Source organism: Natator depressus, chromosome 16, assembly GCF_965152275.1.
Source record: "Natator depressus isolate rNatDep1 chromosome 16, rNatDep2.hap1, whole genome shotgun sequence".
NCBI classification, from domain to species: Eukaryota; Metazoa; Chordata; order Testudines; family Cheloniidae; genus Natator; species Natator depressus.
This window is the reverse complement of record NC_134249.1, coordinates 17,159,216-17,180,573: the sequence shown is the minus strand read 5'-3', so window position 1 is coordinate 17,180,573 and position 21,358 is coordinate 17,159,216. Positions and strand designations below refer to the sequence as shown.

The window sequence follows — 21,358 nt, the reverse complement described above, 5'->3', positions numbered from 1 at the left end:
GCTGTCAAAAGCTGGTTTAGCACTTTCACAAACTCTGGTTCCAAGTGTTTATCCAGTGACTTTCACTATTATTCAGTGGTTTGACTTCTTCCTAAAACTTAGCAGCAAATATGAACTGCTGAATATTTTTTGTATTTGATTAAAATGATTGTAATTTGTAATAAGTTAAGGCCTTAAAAGAAATTGTCAATTTTAAATTAAATTTTAAATATTTAATGAAATTTTAAAAACTTCTGATTTAAATAAATCAATTTTTAAATGACAGGTTTCAGAGTAGCAGCCATGTTAGTCTGTATCCGCAAAAAGAACAGGAGTACTTGTGACACTTTAGAGACTAACAAATTTATTAGAGCATAAGCTTTCATGGGCTACAGCTCACTTCATCGGCTGTATAGAATGGAACGTATAGTAAGAAGATATATATATATATACATACGTACAGAGAAGGTGGAAGTTGCCATATAAACTGTAAGAGGCTAATTAATTAAGATAAGCTGTTATCAGCATAAATGTTTTTTAGTTGGTGTTTTTATTCACCCTGTATAGAAAGGCTGGTTTATTTTATTTGCTTTATTTCTAGCTTTTACCCACAAGCTAGTTTTTCCAATTTAATAAAACTTACTCTTATTTGTATTATCTTAATCGTGGTAAATAATTTAAATCCTATTGTGCATATTCCGAAATACTTTGTCTGGTCTATTTCAATTTGAAAAATCTTCCCAAAGTTTTAAGAACTCAAATTACACTTTGAAAAATTCATCTCTCTGACATAAAGCCGTGAGTTAATTTGCATCCCTCAGTTTTGATATTGTACCCTGTTCTAATTTTACATTAAGAAAGTGTACAGGATTTGTATCCCAGGTTACAAAGAGCAAGCCTGAGTGTGTGCCAGGTAAACTGATGTCTAAATGTTCACAGAGTTGGTTTGGGGGCGTTCTATAGGGGGTGAAAGGTGGATTGTCTTAACACAGCATCAGACTTATTTTTTTAAAGCTTTTTTGCCTATTAACTGCCTTTCCTTTTTTTTCCTCAGATGCAATATCAAAAGAGATTTCTGAGATCACTACAGCAGATGCTGAGCCCGTGGTGCCTAGAGGAGGATTTGACTCTCCTTTTTACCGCACAAGTGAGAGTCTACCAGCCTCTCAAAGGAAGCCCCATTCAGTAGCCTCCAGTGTTCAAGGACACAGTCTGAACTCTGAACCGTTAGCCTCGTCTCTGGACAAATCTGGGCCGGAGGGTGCACGAGACACACCTAAACAAGCATTTACTCCCATTGACAGACCCTGCGGAGCCTCTCATGAAAGCCCTGCTGGTAACAGGGTAGGCCAATCCTCTATGGAGACCAGTATCCTCACTCCCAGCCCTTGCAAAGTATCAGCACAGAGAAGAATGGGGTTTGGGAGCGGGCAGCGTCCCTCATATGAGCACCTTTTTGAGGTTGCATTACCAAAGACTGCCTACCTCTTTGTTAGTAAGAAGACTGAGGAACTGCGAAAGAAATTCAAGGGAAACCAGGAAGAAGACTGCACATCCTCCACCTCTCCAATGGAAGTACTGGATAGACTGATACAGCAAGGAGCAGATGCACATACCAAGGAGCTCAACAAGTAAGTGTCTACAGACCTTGCTCTGCAAACACTTGGTTACCACTTTATTATTCCTTTCCTTGTCAGTTCATATATCAATAGCTGTGCCTAAAAAGCTGCTTTGTTTGGAAACCAAGAAGCTCTGCAGACATGGGTCTGTAGTCCTTATATTGAAAGTGCAGAATTACTTCATGTTTAGTCACCTCTTCAGAGGTTCCTAGCTGGACATGCGTGAGTTCTTGAAAGTGAACTTTATAGCCAGAAAGGTAGCTTAACATTTATCTGTATAAGTAAAATGTCTTTATGAAGGTAGAAATTACCACATCTGAGGTGGAAGTCAAACTCAAACAGCTTAATGGGACTAAATCAGGCAGCTCAGATAATCTCCATCCTAGAATATTAAAGGAACTGGCACATGAAATTGTGAGCTCAATAACAAGGATTTTTAATGAATCTGTAAACTCAAGGGTCATCCTCTGACTGGAGAATTGCTAATATAGTTCCTATTTTTAATAAAGGGGAAAAAGTGATCCAGCAAACTACAAGCCTGTTAGTTTGACCTCAATTGTATGCAAGGTCTTGGAACAAATTTTGAAAGAGAAAGTAGTTAAGGACATAGAGGTGAATGGTAATGGGAATAAAATACGACATGGTTTTACAAAAGGTAGATCGTGCCAAACTAACCTGATCTCCTCCTCTGAGAAGATAACTGATCTTTTAGACAAAGGAAATGCAGTAGATCTAATCTACCTGGATTTCTGTAAGGCATCTGATATACTTCCACATGGGAAATTATTAGCCAAATTGGAGCAGATGGGGATTAATATGAGAATTGAAAGGTGGAGAAGAAATTGGTTAAAGGGGTGACTACAGTGGGTCATACTGAAAGGTGAACTGTCAGGCTGGAGGGAGGTTACTAGTGGAATTTCTCAGGGATTGGTTTTGGGATCAATCTTATTAAACATTTTTATTACTGACTTTTTGGTTTAAAAAAAAAAAAAGTGAGTTTGTGCTAATAAAATTTGCGGTTGACACAAAGTTGGGAGGTATTGCCAATACCAAGGAGGACCCAAAATATCATACAAGAAGATATGGATTACTTTGTAAACTGGAGTAATAGAAATTGGATGAAATTTAATAGAGCAAAATGCAAGGTCATGCATTTAGGAACCAACAACAAGAATTTTTGGTATAAGCTGGGGACTTATCAGGTCAAAGTGACAGAGGAAGAGAAAGACCTGGGTGTATTGATCACAGGATGACTGAGCTGTCAGTGTGATGCAGTTGTGAAAAAGGCTAATGCAGTCCTAGGATGCATCAGGTGAGGTATTTCTAGTAGAGACAGGGAAGTGTTAGTACCATTATACCAGGCACTGGTCAGATCACGTCTGGAATATTGTGTGCAGTTCTAGTGTCCCATGTTTAAGAAAGATAAATTCAAATTGGAACAGATGCAGAGAGAGTTATTAGGATGATCTGAGGAATGGAAAACCTACCTTATAAAAGGAGACCCAAAGAGCTTGACTTGTTTAGCCTAACCAAAAGATGGCTGAGGGGAGATATGATTGCTTTCTATAATTGCTTTCTATAAATACATCAGAGTAATAAATACCAGGAAGGGAGAGGAGTTATTTAAGTTAAGCACGAATGTGGACACAAAAACAAATGGCTATAACCTGGCCACCAACAAGTTTTGGCTCAAAATTAGGCAAAGGTTTCTAATCCTCAGAAGAGTGAAGTTCTGGAACAGCCTTCCAAGTGGAGCACTGCTGGGCAAAAAACCTACCTGGCTTCAAGACTGAGCTTGATAAATTTATGGAGGGGATGATATGAGGAGATTACCTACAACGGCATGTGGCCCATTGGCTATCATCAGTAGCAAAAAAACCCAACTGCTGGAGACAGGACGCTAGATGGGGAGAGCTCTGAGTTACTACAGAGAATTCTTTCCCAGGTATCTGCCTGTCGAGTCTTGCCCACATGCTCAGGGTCTAACTGACTGCCATATTTGGGATTGGGAGGAATTTCTCCCTGGGTCAGATTGGCAGAGACCCTGGGGGTTTTCTCCTTCCCCTGCAGCATGGGGCATAAGGCACTTGCAGGTTTAAACTAGTATAAATGGTAAATTCTCTTGAAGGTAAAGTCTTTAAACCATGATTTGAGGTTCTAGGTCTATTTCAGGAGTGGGTGGGTGAGGTTCTGTGGCCTGCCATGTGCAGGAGGTCAGACTAGATGATCACGATGGTTCCTTCTGACCTTAAAGTCTAACAGTCTGTGAATAACCTAAGGACTCTTGCTGCCTTTGCTGATGGAGCTCAGCTGTGTTGCTAAACCTGATGGTGAGGAAGTGGAGGACCATTGGCTGCCTCTCTCTAATGTGGCTTAGATGCTTGTCTGAGACACAGTTAGGTTGAGATAAGTCAGGTCATGTCGGCCTAATAATATCAGTGTACACACTGCAGCCTTGTCCCGCCTATATAAAAGTGCCCTTCTACACTGACATAATAACTCACCCTACGCCTCTTGTGGAGGTTTTTTGTCAGGGTAGGTAGGGCAACACAATTTCTGTGTAGACACTGCTATTGGCTGTCTTGTCAATTTCAGGGCTCCATGCTGCCGGTGCCTGGCTCCCCACTTAGGGAGCTGAGAAGGTCGAGCGGCTGCTTCCACTCCCAGCGGAGAGCCAAGAACTCTAGGGGGTGGCTGGTCCCCCTGCTCCTGGTGGGGAGCTGCGTGGAGCTGAGAGTCCTGGCTCCCAGCCCCCGCGCATGCGCTCTCTCTCTCTGTCACACTCGCACTCACACACAACACCCCTCTTCAGTTAGTGGAACCACTCCTAGGGAGGATGTGCACCACTGACAGAAGGAGGGTAATGTGCACATATGTCAATTTAAAGTCTGTAGTGTAGTCATGCCCTTAGATAAAGTTGTTCATGAGGGCAGAGTTGTGTGTCCAGTAATGGGGCGAAGTCTAGTGGCCAGGAGAAGCATAGCAATTCCTTCCCCTAGTGTGAAAGTCAGGAACTGGAAAAACTTGTTTGGGCCAAGGTGTAAGAAGGGAGATTCATATATGGATGCATCCATGTCTGTTTTCATTTCCTATTATGCACTCCCTTCATCTCCTTATCCTACTTCCTGCTTCTCCCCTTTCTCAAGCTGCTTTTTACACTTGGGACAGTCTCTCCCATTCTGTCTACCAAGCATCCTTTCTGTCTTTCAAATTCCTCCTTAAAGCCCACTTCTTGCAGTGATCTTTACACCCTCTTACCTGAATTATTCTCGAGTATGATGTTTCATTTGTTAGATTGCAAAGCCTTAGGGACAGGGGCTGTATTTCAATCTGCCTTGTAAAGTGTTCACTTACAGCGTATATAGAACATAAGAATGGCCATACCGGGTCAGACCAAAGGTCCATCCAGCCCAGTATCCTGTCTACCGACAGTGGCCAATGCCAAGTGCCCCAGAGGGAGTGAGCCTAACAGGTGTGGAAGAAAACAGAGTCTTCGCTCTTAGGTTGGTTGCAGCAAGTCAGAGACAGTCTTTATTTTCTAGCAGTTGGAAGGCGGGAGAGAGTACACACAGACAGGGATTCCCCCTTCCTCGGCCGGTCTCTCAAAAGAAAAACAATTATGTCAAGCATTTATACCTTTTGTTACATACAATAATAATCAACAGCTGCATTTTGTTTATACATATTCCTTCCTGATATCTTATTTTTCTCAACAATTTCTGCTATAGTCTGCTTTCCATTCTTATCTTAAAGCAAGGTCCCTTGTAGTTTTCCCATCCGCTTCACACAAACCCCGCTTCTACAAATCTTGCGTTACTAGGGTTGAGGTTGGCCTATTTCTTGCTCTCTCTTAACCAAACTAAAATAACTGCACACAAATCTTCTTTTCCCTTTCACACTTCCACACAGGTAATGATCGAGTGATCTCTGTCCTGCCATCCAACTCCACCCTCTGACAAACAGAGGCTAGGGACACCATTCCTTACCCATCCTGGCTGTTAGCCATTAATGGACTTAATCTCCATGAATTTATCCCGTTCTCTTTTAAACCCTGTTATAGTCCTAGCCTTCACAACCTCCTCAGGCAAGGAGTTCCACAGGTTGACTGTGCGTTAGTGAAGAAGAACGTCCTTTTATTTGTTTGCAACCTGCTGCCTATTAATTTCATTTGGTGGCCCCATGTTCTTATATTATGGGAACAAGTAAATAACTTTTCCTTATTCACTTTCTCCACAGCACTCATGATTTTATAGACCTCTATCATATCCCCGCTTAGTCTCCTCTTTTCCAAGCTGAAAAGTCCTTGCCTCTTTAATCTCTCCTCATATGGGACCTGTCAAGGTTCCTTCCCCACTCTGAACTCTAGGGTACAGATGTAGGGACCTGCATGAAAACCTCCTAAGCTTACTTTTACCAGCTTAGGTTAAAACTTCCCCAAGGTACAAACTATTTTACCTTTTGCCCTTGGACTTTCGCTGCCACCACCAAACGTCTAACCGGTATTATTATTAGGAAAGAGTCCGTGTGGAAACGTTTCCCCCCCCCCCCCCCCCATCCTCCCAAAACCTTGCACCCCCCTTCCTGGGGAAGGTTTGATAAAAATCCTCACCAATTTGCATAGGTGACCACAGACCCAAACCCTTGGATCTTAAGAACAATGCAAAAGCATTCAGTTTCTTAAAAAAAGAATTTTAATAGAAGAAAAAGTAAAAAAGAATCACCTCTGTAAAATCAGGATGGTAAATACCTTACAGGGTAATTAGATTCAAAACATAGAGAATCCTCTAGGCAAAACCTTAAGTTACAAAAAGACACACAAACAGGAATATACATTCCATTCAGCACAGCTTATTTTTCTCAGCCACTTAAAGAAATCAGAATCTAACGCATATCTAGCTAGAGTACTTATTAAGTTCTAAGACTCCATTCCTATTCTGTCCCCGGCAAAAGCATCACACAGACAGAGAGAGAGAGGCTTTGTTTATCCCTCCCCCCAGCTTTTGAAAGTATCTTGTCTCCTCATTGGTCATTTTCGTCGGGTGCCAGCGAGGTTATCCTAGCTTCTTAACCCTTTACAGGTGAACGGGTTTTTCCTCTGGCCAGGAGGGATTTTAAAGGTGTTTACCCTTCCCTTTGTATTTATGACACGGTGGGATTTTAAAGGTGTTTACCCTTCCCTTTATATTTATGACAGGACCCGTTCCAAACCCCTAATCATTTTAGTTGCCCTTTTCTGAACCTTTTCTAATGCCAGTATATCTTCTTTGAGATGAGGGGACCACATCTGTATGCAGCATTCAAGATGTGGGCGTACCATGGATTTATATAAGGGCAATAAGATGTTCTCCATCTTATTCTCTATCCGTTTTTTAATGATTCCTAACATCCCGTTTGCTTTTTTGACTGCCACTGCATGGACGTCTTCAGAGAACTATCCACAATGACTCCAAGAACTTTCTCCTGATTAGCTGTAGCTAAATTAGTCCCTATCATATTGTATGTATAGTTGGGGTTATTTTTTCCAATGTGCATTACTTTTACATTTATCCACGTTAAATTTCATTTCCCATTTTGTTGCCCAATCACTTAGTTTGTGAGATCTTTTTGAAGTTCTTCACAGTCTGCTTTGGTCTTAACTATCTTGAGCAGTTTAGTATCATCTGCAAACTTTGCCACCTCACTGTTTACCCCTTTCTCCAGATCATTATGAATACGTTGAATAGGGTTGGTCCTAGGTCTGACCCTTAGGGAACACCATTAGTTACCCCTCTCCTGTTCTGAAAATTTACCATTTATTCCTACCCTGGAAATTTACCATTTATTCCCTGTCTTTTAACCAGTTCTCAGTCCATGAAAGGATCTTCCCTCTTATCCCATGACAACTTAATTTACATAAGAGCCTTTGGTGAGGGACCTTGTCAAAGGCTTTCTGGAAATCTAAGTACGCTGTGTCCACTGGATTGCCCTGTCCACATGTTTGTTGACCCCCTCAAAGAACTCTAATAGATTAGTAAGACGTGATCTCCATTTACAGAAACCATGTTGACTTTTGTGCAACAATTTATGTTCTTCTGTGTGTCTGACAATTTTATTCTTTACTATTGTTTCAACTAATTTGCCCAGTACTGACGTCAGACTTACCGGTCTGTAACTATAAACTGTTAATACTGTGTTTTTATTTTCAGATTGCCTCTGCCAAGCAAATCTGCTGACTGGACTCACTTTGGAGGTAAACAAGTTTTTTTTGGTTTAGGACCATAAATGTAGTCCGTAATCAGTAAAAATACATTTCTTTGTATCTTCTTCTACTTGGTTTACTTAAATGATGGACTGCGTATTTGGCTTCTTTCTTTTCAACTGCTGCAGTTCCATGATGACCGTCATTAAGATCAGTTTCAGAATAGCAGCCGTATTAGTCTGTATTCGCAAAAAGAAAAGGAGTACTTGTGGCACCGATGCCACATTTCATTTCGTGAGCATCCAATGAAGTGAGCATCTGATGAAGTGAGTTGTAGCTCACGAAAGCTTATGCTCAAATAAATTTGTTAGTCTCTAAGGTGCCACAAGTACTCCATTTCTTTTTGCGTCATTAAGATATAGTTTATCTGCTCAGCAGACGGTGCACCTTTGTGTTTCAACATTACAAGTTTCTTTTTCTTAGGAAAGTGATAATTGCCTTTCCTGCAGAACCAAAAATATTGCTATGTGCTTTTTCCCCCCATTAGATTGGAGTGGTACTCATGCCCATTATCAAATCTGCAATTGCATGTACAGGCCTTCTTCAAAGGGACACTCATTCTCTTTATGGGTTTGTTTTTATGGCCACCTATGCAGAAACAAATTCTACTCAGGTGAATGGCCCTTCCATTTTAAAGCTGAATTCCACCTGGTTTAAAGACCTACTTAAATATTCCCCCCGCTCCACCCCCAGCTGATCATAACTCAGAGAGCCTAAAACTGAAATCTTTCCTCACCATTTTAACATATATCTCACAGTTTTGTCATCTTAGGCTTCCTTTTGAGTTCCATGATGGTAATATTTACTCCTCTGGGGAGATTTAAAAAAATGAGCCAGTTGAAAAATCAATATAACTATGAGGCAGAGGGTTTTAGGACAGAAGTTGTTTTTGGACACATTGGTCTGGTTCCCTTAATTCAAGTATGTCCCTTGTCTTTCTTCACTTGAGCCATCTGGAAGCTCCACTTAAGTCATAGCTGACTTAAGCACAGTTTTGTCAATCAAAAATCTACTTTGTACACTGTTAGAAAACTTTTCAGTGTTGCCTGTGCTTAGGAATGCTTTTAGATAAATCTGTCTTACTAAGGTAGGATGGTGAAATAACAAAGGAGTGTGAAATTGGCCTGTCTTAAAATCTTTCCCGTGGCTTTTTGGAAGACATCCTCTCCTGAAATATTTAAAACTGACATTTTTAGATGGCTTCAGGCTAATCTCAATCTTACCACTTTTAGATGGTGCAGTAAAAGCCATGTCCTACAATTTCTCATTACTCTTTCCCAGAAATAATAATGTAAGCCACAAGCACAGCACTCATGAGCAACCTGCTTATGAGTGACAAAAACATGTAATGTAAGAGAAAATGTTGGCAGGGAAACAGACTTCAGTTTCAGGCTTCAAATGGTTGTTGCATTATTTTTTTTAATATAATTATGAAGGCTGTATAAGTTGGAGGAATGAGCTACAGGCTTAGAAATTGGAAGGTCCTAAATTCTAATTCTGGTTCTGTCACTGATTTGCTGTGTAACTTTGTGCAAATTAGTTCTTTCAGATTCTGTGGGTAAAACTTTCAAAAGTGTCTTCGGTAGCACTGGAAGTCAGTGGAACGTAGGTAGCTTAGGCTAGGTCTACATAGCAAAGAAAAAAATGTAGAGCCCAGTCTCAGAACCCAGGTCAGCTGGCTCGGGCTGCAGGGTTAAAAATAGCAGTATAGACAGGCTAGAGCCTGGGCTCTGAAATTTGTCAAGGGGGAGGGGGGGTCTTAGAGCTCGGGCTCCAGCCTGAGGGGGAATGTCTGAACTGTTATTTTTAGCCTGGCTGCCTGAGCCCTGTAAGCCCAAGTCAGTTGACCCAGGCTCTGAGCTGGTGCTGTCAGTTTTTTACTTTGTAGTGTAGACATAATCTCACTCACACTTTCTAAAGTATCTAAGCCATCTAAACACTCTAGAAAACTTTACCCCCTTCTGTAAAATGTAGATAATAAATTGGTACTGTGAACTGTGGGTATGATGAAGATTCAAGACTGTATAAAGTTTTGAACATGTAAAGTTTTGTGCTAACTATTGATACCTTTATTTAAATTCCTAATTTTTTCCATTCAGTTTTGAAGTTAAAAAATAATCCTGGAAAAGTAGAATGGGCCTGAAAGAGGATGTAAGTTTGAATGTATGTAATAGAATCAAATATATTTAGCAGTAACCTCTGCTCTGTCATTTAACTCTGTCTAGGTTCTCCCCCTTCAGATGAGATTCACACCCTGCGTAACCAGCTGCTTTTGCTACACAACCAGTTATTGTATGAGCGCTTCAAAAGGCAACAACATGCCCTTCGGAACCGGCGACTCCTGCGGAAAGTGATCAAAGCAACAGCACTGGAGGAACATAATGCTGCCATGGTGAGCAAGGATTTAAGAGTTGTGCATGCCAAGAAGTGCTGCTAATACATCACTATCAAATCTATGAATGCCTGCCCCAGACAACATCTACTATAGGATCGTAGAACTTTAAAATCTTTTAAAGTATTTATTTTTGAAGTTTTTTCTTGTTTTTAAAGTAACCTTTGAACACTCCAGTTTTTGTGGAATGGATTGTGGATAATTTTGGTGCAGTATGATTAGTTGAAACTGGAAATTTACCATAAAGGGCACTGAACTGAACACATACATGAAGAAGCCAGCTGGCTTAAATAAGTGCCAAACTTAGCTTAGAAAGACGTGATTTAACAGTTAATGTTGTGCTTGCTTAACATTTGGGCAGTCTTAGCATTAGGCTAGTAACCTTGTTAAGTTTCCTGAAGAGGTACATACTTTCCATTTGAGGAGGAAGAATGCTGGCAGAAAGCTAAGTATTTCAAGTGTGTTCTCCCTTTCAGAGTCTCTGAATCTGGCCCTAATTAGTGATGGAAACTTAGTTGTGTGGAATCCATGTGAAATAACTTTAATCTTGTTTGAATTCTTAAGTCCATGTTATAAAAGCTGCCATGTAAATTGGGATCTTTATTGCAGTCACAGCAAAGAGGCTAAGAACTAAGTAATTATTGGAAATGGAACTACCCTCTCTTCCCTGAGGCTGTCCCTTTAGGTCACCACTGGAGCATGGGGTGATGTGGAGGAACATACATAACTGCTGACCATATTTCATGGATGTAACTTCAGTTTCCAGGATGTTCAGCCTGGCATCTTTAACCATTTCTTTAAAAAAACAAAACAAAAAAAAACTTTTTATATGAGGAACATACTAAAGTGCTGTAACATAGCCAAGTTTGAAGACTGTGCTATTAGTGGGTTTTGGTTTTGATCCTTTATTTGGTGGTTGACTTGGGGCAGTGGTCTCTGGTGTACTAGTTGAAGTAGCAAATTTGGTCATCTGACTTTTGGTATATGGTTCCGGACAGAAAGATCAGCTGAAACTACAGGAGAAAGATATCCAGTCCTTGAAACTTAGTCTGCAGAAAGAGCAGGTCAGGTACCACCAGTTTCAGGAAGAACATGATAATATAGTGGCTCAGCTTCACAGCCAGATCCGACAGCTGCAACATGACAGGGAAGAATTCTACAACCAGAGCCAGGAATTGCAGGTATGAAACATAGCATGGAAAAGCTATAGTGAACAGATAATGTAGCTTTAAAAATAACCCCCCTAATGATCTGGCTCTTAAGTATATTAAACCTCTCACTTCAATCCAAATAAGACAACATGCAGTTAAAAATTCATCTAACTAATGTGATTCTGTTCTTTGTGGCTTTGTTTTATTTTGCTTTGAAATGGAAATTGCATGCATTTCACTAGTCCGTAGATGATGATCATTTTTAGTGTTTAGTCTGTAACTGCTGATTATGCTGGGGGGGGGAATGCTGGCCATCCTGCCAAATGTGTATTTTGCTAGATTTGTGGTACAGTTTCAGAACCTTAAGACTCTTGCTGTTTATTTAAACAGACCAAGCTGAAGGACTGTAGGAATATGATTGCAGATTTGAGGGTAGAATTAAAGAAAGCCAACAACAAGGTGTGTCACACAGAGTTGCTTCTCAGCCAAGTTTCTCAGAAGGTAAGATTCCCCTTGTGGCCCTTTTGTTATGTCTTTTTTTTTTGTTAGTACCCATTTCAAATTTCTCTTCGTTCCTCATAAGGCCTCCATCACTTTGGGTAAGCTGCTCCTCATACTACACTGAGTTCCATGGTATTGATTTTAAATGAGTGAGAACAGAAAGAGTATGAAAAATATTATGCTGAAGAAATTAAATTTGCGTGGTCCTGATATTTCTGAAATCTTGCTCCTCGTTTTGGGTCTGGCCCACATTTGGAATTTCACAGATTGAGCAATGCCTGAGGGCATTCTGTGCCAAAAATATAAAAATTCTGCACACGGTGTTTAAAAATTCTGCAAATTTTATTTGTCAAATAAATATGGAGGCTCCAGCTTGGCATTGGGAAGCACAGGCCACTGGCTGCACAGAGGTGGGAGATCACTGTGCAGCTCTTCTTCGCCCCCCCAGCCAGGACATGGACTCAGTGGTGAAGCCGCACCCAACCCTGACACAGTGCAAGGACCAAGCCTGTCCCAGAAACACCCCAGGGCCCTGCTCCTCCATGCCAGGTGTGGGCAGGAAGGATGCAAGTGTGGAGGGGCTTAAATGTGGGGAGATCCAAGTATGGGTTGAGAGGGTTCTGTGTGGGGCAATCTGGGTGTGGGTGACTCGGTGTGGGATCTGGCTGCGGGGGAGATCTGGATGCACAGGGGCTTGTTGGGAACAGGGTTCTGGGTGCAACAGTAATGGGACTCTGCAGGGGGGTCCAGGTGAAGGTGGTTTGGGCTCAGCGGGAGGGTTCGGGGGGGGGACTCAGTGGGGGTCCAGATGCTGGGAGAGTGGGGGTCCAGATGCAGCTGGTTGGGCATCGGTGGGGTGGGAATCTGGTGGTGGGTGGCTTGTCAGGGTGGTCCAGGTTCAGGGGGCGTGGGGCTCAGCAGCCAGATTCTGAGTGTGGGTGGGTGAGGCTTGGCAGAAGGGTCTGGGTACGAGGGGGTCTGGATGCACATGGGTTGGGCAGATGGGGGAGCAGCTCCCTGTACAGGGATTCCTCCCACTGCAGCGATGGCAGTAGGAAGCAGCAGGTGGGAGGAGGAGTTTTGCAGAGCTTCCTGCAACTGGGGAAGAAATCTGGGGGTGGGTCTGACCTGACCCGGGATGCCATGTAGGGGAAAAGGAAGTCCCATCCTCCCCAGCCCAGCCAGGACTAGCAGCTGAGCCTAGCACAGGGTAGGAGCCACCAGTCAGGTCTTCCCCAGTCCTGCCCTCTGCCCCATGGTGACTTACCTCTCTGCTGGCCGCCCTGGGCACCCAAAACATATTGTTGGGGAGGGTCTCATGACTGCTCTTGTGGCTTCCCTATGCTTCCCCATCAGAAAGTCATTTTACTGCGGGGAAGTAAAGAAATCTGTGAGGGACATAAATTCTGCGCATGCGCAGTGGCACAGAATTTCCCCAGGAGTAATTAATAATGTGCTTGGATTAAAGCTTTCTGTATGTTAAAGAGCTCCTGTCAGAAGCTAAAGGGACTTCACATACAAATGGAGAAGCAGTTACCTTATTTGAAGCAAACTGAGGGGGTTAAGCTAACTAAATGCTGCATTTCTCTCATGGAATGTCACAATTTACCAGAAGCAACTTTGAGTAACATCCATTCACTTGATTGTCATAATTGCCTGCTACTTTCCCTAGGCACCATGGTTTGATTTTCCTTTTTCTTTTCAGTAAAAAATAACCCCCAGATGTAGTGCAGGTCAGGTGTGACACTTAGATTAAACTGTTCACTGCGGACTCTTCTTTTTTTAAATTTTTTTTTAAGCTTTCCAACAGCGAGTCAGTCCAGCAGCAGATGGAGTTCTTGAATAGGCAACTTCTGGTTCTTGGGGAGGTCAATGAGCTGTACTTGGAACAGCTGCAGCACAAGCATGCAGACACAACGAAGGTACCGTATGTGGGTCACAGGCAAGGCTTTTCTGGAAAGATTTGTCCTAGGATCATCATCAAGTTCAGCAGTGGCTTTTCAGTGAAGAAGGAAACTCTTTATAAATCAGTAAACAGACATAGATGTTTGCATCCAGTTTCAAAGCAAATGAAGGAATATACTACTGTGATTTATCTTTCAGTGAGAGCTTTTGTGTTAGTCATGCCAGGCTATCCAGTCTGTCTTCAAATAGCTTCTTGGATGGCATAGTTTTTACTAGGTAAATAATGTTTTTTACTGCACCAGGAAAAACTAGTTCATCACAGTTTAAGGCATTTTCTATTTTAAAAATTGCTTAATTGATGCAGACCACATTACACTTAGGTTTAGTTATACAATCAGATTGTTACATAATGCAGTAGATGCATAGATTAATTTAGAGTTGCACAAATAAAAAGTAAAAGTGCAGTGGACATAATACTAATATATGTAATTATTATACTGAACATTGGAATGACTGTGCATTTTGGTTTGGTATTTTCTCAAGGAAGTTATTCATGTCATGACTCATTTCAGTTTTCAGTATTATATAAATAAAAGTCGAAAACATTATAGGAAAATGACAGTAATGCAGAGTTGTAGGCTTGAAGCATTGAGCAATCAGAAGCATGAGAATTGCAAACTACCAGTCCATTTGGCCATGCAGCAAAATACCAACTTTGATATAGTAGATAGACTGAGCTTATTCCTCAGTTTTGAATGGGTATATCCAAAGGTTGAAAAGATTTGTTCTCTGCTTGCTGAACTCACTGGATTTGGTGCAATTATTTTTCTCAGTTTAAACTGGATTTAACCTGGTATTTACCAGCGTCCTGGCATAAACTAGCTTTTCCTGGAAAACTGCCAACCCTTAATAGGTTCAGTGACCTTGGAAACTTACGTTTGTATCACCCTGGAGCAGAAATCCATATCGCATATAATTTTCTAGGTGAAGGTAAAAAGAGAATCTGCTCCTTGAGATATTGCATGGGAATGCTCTTAGTGTTAATACAGTAGGTCTCGGCATGCAGAAGTAGTGCCATGTCACTTCAACAATTGTCACCAAAAGTGCTTATCTCTTGCAACCACACATACATCTCATGCTCCTTGCTTCTTTTTTGTAATAGTTCTAAGGACCATATGATTTTATTACCCCTGCTCAGGGAAACATTTTTGTATCAGTAGGGCAAGTGACATTTACAGCACAATGTACCTGCTTTTACATGAGAGACAGCAACCAGTAAAAGTGAACTGTAAAGCCAAAAAAAGTGCCCTTTTGGCACTTTGAGGGCCACATTTCAAAGAAATTGAAAATTATCCATTCTAATCTGATACAAGATTGACAAGCCTTACCCCTATTGGAAAGGGCTTAAGTAAGGAACACTGATGTGCTAATAAATTCTGGTCATGTGGAGCTATATTCATGGTAATTTAGTATCCCTGATACATTCACAAGTTCTCCAATTCTGCATCTCTTTTTTTGGACACTTGCTTTGTTTCATCTTATATAGAAATTATGCTATCTGTAACTGTATGCACACGTATAAATACTACAAACATATAGGAATCCTGTCCCTATTAAAGCTCTATTTAAAACCTTTCTTCCCCAGTGAAATCCTGAGAAAACAGATTTAGACTCTTCAAAGCAAAGGGGCATGGGATGGATCTACTGTTGTAGATATTTTACTATATCTGACGAAAGTTTAGCCTTTTAACTTATGTGACACTAAATGGTATATTGCTCAGGAACACAGAATACCCCTCTTTTTCAGGAAGTGGAAATGATGCAGGCTGCTTTTCGGAAAGAACTGGAGAAAGCAAAATTCTGTGTTCAACAGCAAAGCCAGAGGCTTGATGCCTCCCAGAAGCGGATAGTTGAACTGGAGTCTCAGCTTTCTAAGAAAGATCACCTGTTACTGGAGCAAAAGAAGTATCTGGAGGATGTCAAAATCCAAGCAAGGTTGGGATTTCAACTTCAGTAACTAATACTAACTTACATTATAGATAAAGTTGTTTGCCATGTTGTTGTAGCTGTAGGTCCCAGGATATTAGAGAAATAAGGTGGGTGAGGTAATATGTTTTATTGGACCAACTTCTATTGGTGCAAGAGGCAAGCTTACACGGAGCTCTTCTTCAGGACTTGAAGAAGCATGTGTAAGCTTAGAAGAAAGCTCGTCTCTTTTACCAATAGAAGTTTGTGCAATAAAATATATTATGTTATAAATAAAGTTCAAAAAATCTATTGGCAGATGGGTTATACTTTGAGAAATTTAAATTGGTAGTAATGTGTTCTTTGTATGTTCAGAGGCCAGCTGCAAGCGGTAGAGAGCAGATACAAAGCCCAGAAAAGAATTACACAAGCATTTGAGCTGGAGATTTTAGATCTGTATGGCCGATGGGAGAAGGATAGCCTATTGAAAAAACTTGACGATGAAAAAACAGAAGCAGCTGAAGCAGCAGAAGAAAGGTAAGGACAATATTACAAAACTTGGTGAGTGACTTGCAAGCTGCTTGAGGTAAACCTCCCTTAGTAATGTTTAGCATTCAGTGTCTGCCATCCTTAAGTATCCAAGTACTTTACTCACCTTTGTGAAGCATCAGTTTTTCTCATTCTTACAGGTGGTGAAACTGAGGTGAGTGGCTTGTCCAGGTAACCCAGTGAGTCAGTAACAGAGTTGAGAATAAACTGTAAAGGAGCTCTTTAGTAACTACAATACTATGCAAACTAGCTACACCTGAAACCCATTCCAGTAAAACACTCTCTTTATTTTCTCTCTGAAGAATTTGAGTTCCAGTAGCTCACATCCAGGACCTATCATTTTAATCTACAACCAAATAGAATTTTCTTAACTATTCTAATTGCTGCATAATGAATCTAGTTTAGCTTGTCTGATTGGGCAGCTCTACCCTTTGTAACAATTAGCTGACTGACTGGTAGGAACTAGTGTAGGCAGTGTAGACAATACCTTCTATTTAAATGGGATGTTGTCCAGGGAAATAGTTTACTCCATTGGCACTTTTTGTTCCTGTTGCATTAAATAGGGACCGTTAGGATTGCTAATATCCAAATTTGGATGTTGAGATCTAATCCAAACTGCTGCATTTAGCATGAAAGTTGCTGAACCCTCATTATGACTACAAAGGTCTCAGGAATTGACCATCTTTTCTGGTCTGAAACATTGTCAATTATGAGGCATTGTTTCTCACAACTTATCTGGATTTACCATCATCACCAACCAAAACTTGTTGGGCATGACTGGCTTGAGTAGGATATGTCAGAGGCATCCCTTTTATGCAAATGTAGCACATTTGAATTGAAGCTATCTTGAAGTCAAAGAAAAGCTCTCTATTTATTGCTTTCATTGAAGTCTTGAGACTTTTATCTGAGTTTTAAAAAGGGATTCTCCACTGGGGGAGGAAATAATAACCTTGATTATACTCAACAGTTACCTTTGCCCTGTTAGGAATTTGTCTGTTCTGCTGATTAGCATTCACCTATATATGATTTAAATAAATCCTTCCCACTCATGAAATGCTTCCTGCTCCTAGTCCTGTAGTAATTTCAGAATGGCTACAAAAAACAATTGATATAGTGAGAGCAGCTATTGTTCAGGTCTGCAGCAGGCAAAGGATAGATCTACAAATCCAAGTGGGAACTATAGCCCCATTCCTTTCCTAAAGCAGTGAGGATGCAGGTACATCCTACCCTTTGGATCTCTGCCAGTCCTGGACCTACGTCCACCACTAAATCTGCGATGTTGGTTATCTTTCTGGTTGTAGTATGTTCAGTGGTTTATGCTTTGCTGCAGGATTGATTGAAAGGAGAAACTGGTGAGGGTATGTTTTAGCCCATCTGCAATGGTAGAGTTAGAAACTAATCAAAGTAAACTGCCTTCTTCTCCAGCAAGTTTAATCTCTTCATGGTGTACCTTTGCTACCATCACTTTGACTCTCTCTTTCTCTGTCTCATTCCAAAACAGGTTGGATTGTAGTAATGAAGGATTTGCAGACTCTGTGGCAGGATACAGTGAAGAAGCAATTGGTAGAAATGGAGAGACCAAACCTCCGAGCACCCGGGGTAGTAGTAGCAGTAAAGGTGGCAGTAGCAGTAGTGAGCTGTCCACCCCAGAAAAATCCCAGAACCAGAGAATGGGTCAGTTCAGCAGTCGCTGGGAAGCATCCATGTTGCTGGAGCCTTCCACTGGTGTCCCACTAACTGTAGGCTCGCTCCCCAGCTCCAAGAGCTTTCTTGGAATGAAGGTGCGTGAATTATTCCGCAACAAGAGTGAGAGCCAGTGTGATGAGGAGAGTATGACCATCAACAGTCTTTCTGACACTCTAAAGAGTGAACTATGTAAAGATCCAAGCATGGTGGAGGCAAAGGCTCGTTCAAGCCCTGACAACCCCAGTCCCTCGCCCATGAACCAGGAAAGCAGTGTTGGACAGCTTCATATCATGGACTACAATGAAACTCATCATGACCACAGTTAAAAAGGAAGATAGTCAATCAGTGTTATTTTCATATTCTTGGCATAGAACAGGAGGCGTGAATGCAAGTTTAATTAAAAGCTTTTATGTTTCATTGGTATGAGCAGCTAGCTCGTGGAGTGGAAACAGGACTGATGTCTTTTTGCAGAAGATGACTGCTGAATGAATGCAAAACGGATGTAGGGTCTGGAACGGTAATGCCCAACCTAACTTTCTTTTGCTTCTCCTCTCTCAAATCCCATCAGTAGCAGTGTGTACTAATTTGAAGGGGCAACTGTTAGCATTTATAAGTATTTTTTCCCTTCTCCCCTCCCCAATGAGTGGTTGCATCCTATGAACTTGAGTGCAATATGAGGCCAAATTAACTTTTGTGAATCTACCTATGAATGGCACCTTAGAGACTAACAAATTTATTTGAGCATAAGCTTTCATGAGCTACAGCTCATTCACGAAACCTTATGCTCAAATAAATTTGTTAGTCTCTAAGGTGCCACAAGTCCTCCTTTTCTTTTTACCTATGAATGCTTAGTGCTTTGCTTAGCTGAAATATCTCAGCAAGCTTCCAATTTAGAACAGTTAATTGTGTTGCCCTTGTAGGTGACTTTGGTTATTATGTTCTGTAAAGAAGCAAAACCAGAGTTTCTAGTGCATTCATCTGAAGGTCTTTATTTTGCCTCTTTGTTTTCCCCCAACTTTGGTCTTTATTAGATTGGACTGTGGTCAAGTGACTAAATGGTTAAAGAACAACACCTATTTGCAAACTGATGTTGCATTCACCCTAATTCATAATCATTGTTTCTTTTGTCCTTAACATTTCCTGGAAAATTACATGTGAACAAACGTTGTCCCACCCCAAGGAACTCCATACTATTTGCTGAGGTCTCGTTAAAACGCTATTGCTTCTGATTTTTTTCCTTGGGTGGGTAAGGAGGATGTTCATTGTTTGACAAACTGGTACTTGTCTGACCTTAAATTGTTGCCTGAGTGGAGGTGATGAGAACTGAATACTGAGTGCAGGAAGATCCAGACAAGGACAGTATGTAGAGATTTTGTGTAAAGTAGTGTGTTCACCAACTTCCAAGTGGGCATTTTGAAGAAGATTCTGCAAATGATTCTCTAAGCTGGGAGACCATTGTGATGCCTGGACTCTTTTCATTGTGGTCTTTGTCCAGGCTGACCAAGACAGCCTCATTCTGGGTTGAAAAATCTCAAACATTCTTCTTCCCAGGAGTAGTTTATAAGATTCCAGGCTTGATTCAAGAATCATTAGATAGACTCCCAAAGGAAGTCCTCCCCACAGTGCTATTGCTCTCTTGGATACAGAGGTCATGGCAGTCCAATTTGTGGCTACCTAGTTTTCTCCTTTTCTCTCTCCTTCCCCCTCCACTCCAATTTCCCAAGCAACTGAGCTTGCTGTTGGGCCAGTGTGTATAGCTCAAAATTATATACAGGACCCAATCCTGCAGCCTTCCCATCTTTATTATTCCTATTGAAGTCAATGGGGAGCCTTGCATGCTGAAGGACTTTGGGATCAGGATTTATGTCAGTCATCAAACTCTGGTTTCCTTCTTGTCAGAACAGAGATCCATTATTAGGAAAGAGAGAGAAGTTCCTTTTTGTGAGACTCTGATATGTCTGGGTCCAGGATTACTTAGTCTGTAATATGACCTTTTCAGCTTCAGAGCCATGCTGCACCAATATTCATTTTGTTCCTACTTTTACAGATGTAGTCTTTTTTTCCCTTAAACAGTCTACATGGGTGGTGGTGAGAATCTTCTGAAAGGTAACTACCCTTGTACTCTGTTTTTCTAGCTTGACCTAATCTAAATAGGGATAGAACTGATCAAAGCAGGCTGGCATTCTGCTAACCTGACAAACAGAGCTGCTGTGATTTCCAGTCTTCTCACCACCCCCCCACCGTCATTGCCCAACCAGACAATACCTTCCCTTCCATTCCACCTCTCCCATAACACCTATGGTCTGTATACATTTCTGCCTGTCAGCCAGTCCTGACTCTGAAAGCAAAGGTGAACTTCAGTGGTTTTTTTTCAAAGCTTGAACCTGCACAGAATAGGAAATAGTGTCACTTAACAAATGACATTGACTGGTTTCGTTGACACGTCTATAGGTTTTCTAAGACTTGGTGGTAGTTGCAATAGTAAATGAGTGAAGACTCAAAGGCTTCATATCCCACTCACCCAGAAGTGAACAGTTTGCACATTGCCCCAAAAAGGGCTAGCTCAGCTATTGGGTACAGTTCTGTCACGGGAATCAGTTAGACCATCCCTACAGTTTGGCAATTCCCAACAGACTATCCTGCCACATGGTGACTCACTTCTTTTAGTGGAGGGTCTTTTGTTCTTGTTAGTAACAAAAATGCTCTGGAGCTAATCAGAGCTCATCAGTAGGTGGCCTTTTCTCTTTTAAAAGGATGTTAGCATTGGGATGGAATCAGAAACCACTTTAGAAGGTTTATCTATGGACCACAAAGATTATGGAGGAACAAATTTTGCCATTGTTTTTGTAAATCTCTAAAATTATGGATCTACTTTATGTAGTAACTTGCATTTTGTTTAAAGGGATCCCATCAGTGAAGTGGAGACAGATATTTTTTAACTGACTGCTTTTAGTTAAATCTAAAAACACTGTCTTTGTCAAAAGTTAATCTGTTCCCTGCCTCGCTCTTTATAAGCATGTTAAACAATCCACATTAAATGCCATAAATATGAAATACAAGGAAAATGGTACAATCTAAGCTAAAGAGAACTTTAAACCAAAAGGAGGTTTTGCTGTCCTTATTAGAATGTTCTAAAATGTCAAGGCAGTTGCTTGTGTTTAACTGTGAACAAATAAAAATGTATTGTTTTGCACTACTCTGTGTTGAGCTCTCTGCAAGCTGTGCCCTCAGGGTGAAGGATCTGTGCCAGTAACCTATACTGACTAAACGTGAGCTGTGCAGGAACAAGATTAGCAGTAAAGCGTTTTTCATAGCATTAAAGCACTTTTAGAGGTCCAAGTGTTTAATAGTATTGGGTATGTTACAAAACAGA

General features: G+C 41.1%; 1 protein-coding gene across 2 annotated transcripts in view; it reads left to right on the top strand.

The window, feature by feature from the left end:
- TSC1 (TSC complex subunit 1) overlaps positions 1-21,186 on the top strand; it is a 57,936-nt gene extending 36,750 nt beyond the window's left edge. For both annotated transcript variants that reach the window (XM_074974040.1, XM_074974039.1), the window contains exons 15-23: positions 1,034-1,610; positions 7,784-7,827; positions 10,062-10,228; positions 11,227-11,409; positions 11,770-11,880; positions 13,680-13,802; positions 15,593-15,780; positions 16,126-16,287; positions 17,801-21,186. In XM_074974040.1, coding sequence (XP_074830141.1) covers positions 1,034-1,610; positions 7,784-7,827; positions 10,062-10,228; positions 11,227-11,409; positions 11,770-11,880; positions 13,680-13,802; positions 15,593-15,780; positions 16,126-16,287; positions 17,801-18,311 — 2,066 coding nt within the window. In that variant the 3' untranslated portion in view covers positions 18,312-21,186. The remainder of the gene's footprint in view (positions 1-1,033; positions 1,611-7,783; positions 7,828-10,061; positions 10,229-11,226; positions 11,410-11,769; positions 11,881-13,679; positions 13,803-15,592; positions 15,781-16,125; positions 16,288-17,800) is intronic.
- The last annotated feature ends 172 nt before the right edge of the window (positions 21,187-21,358 follow it).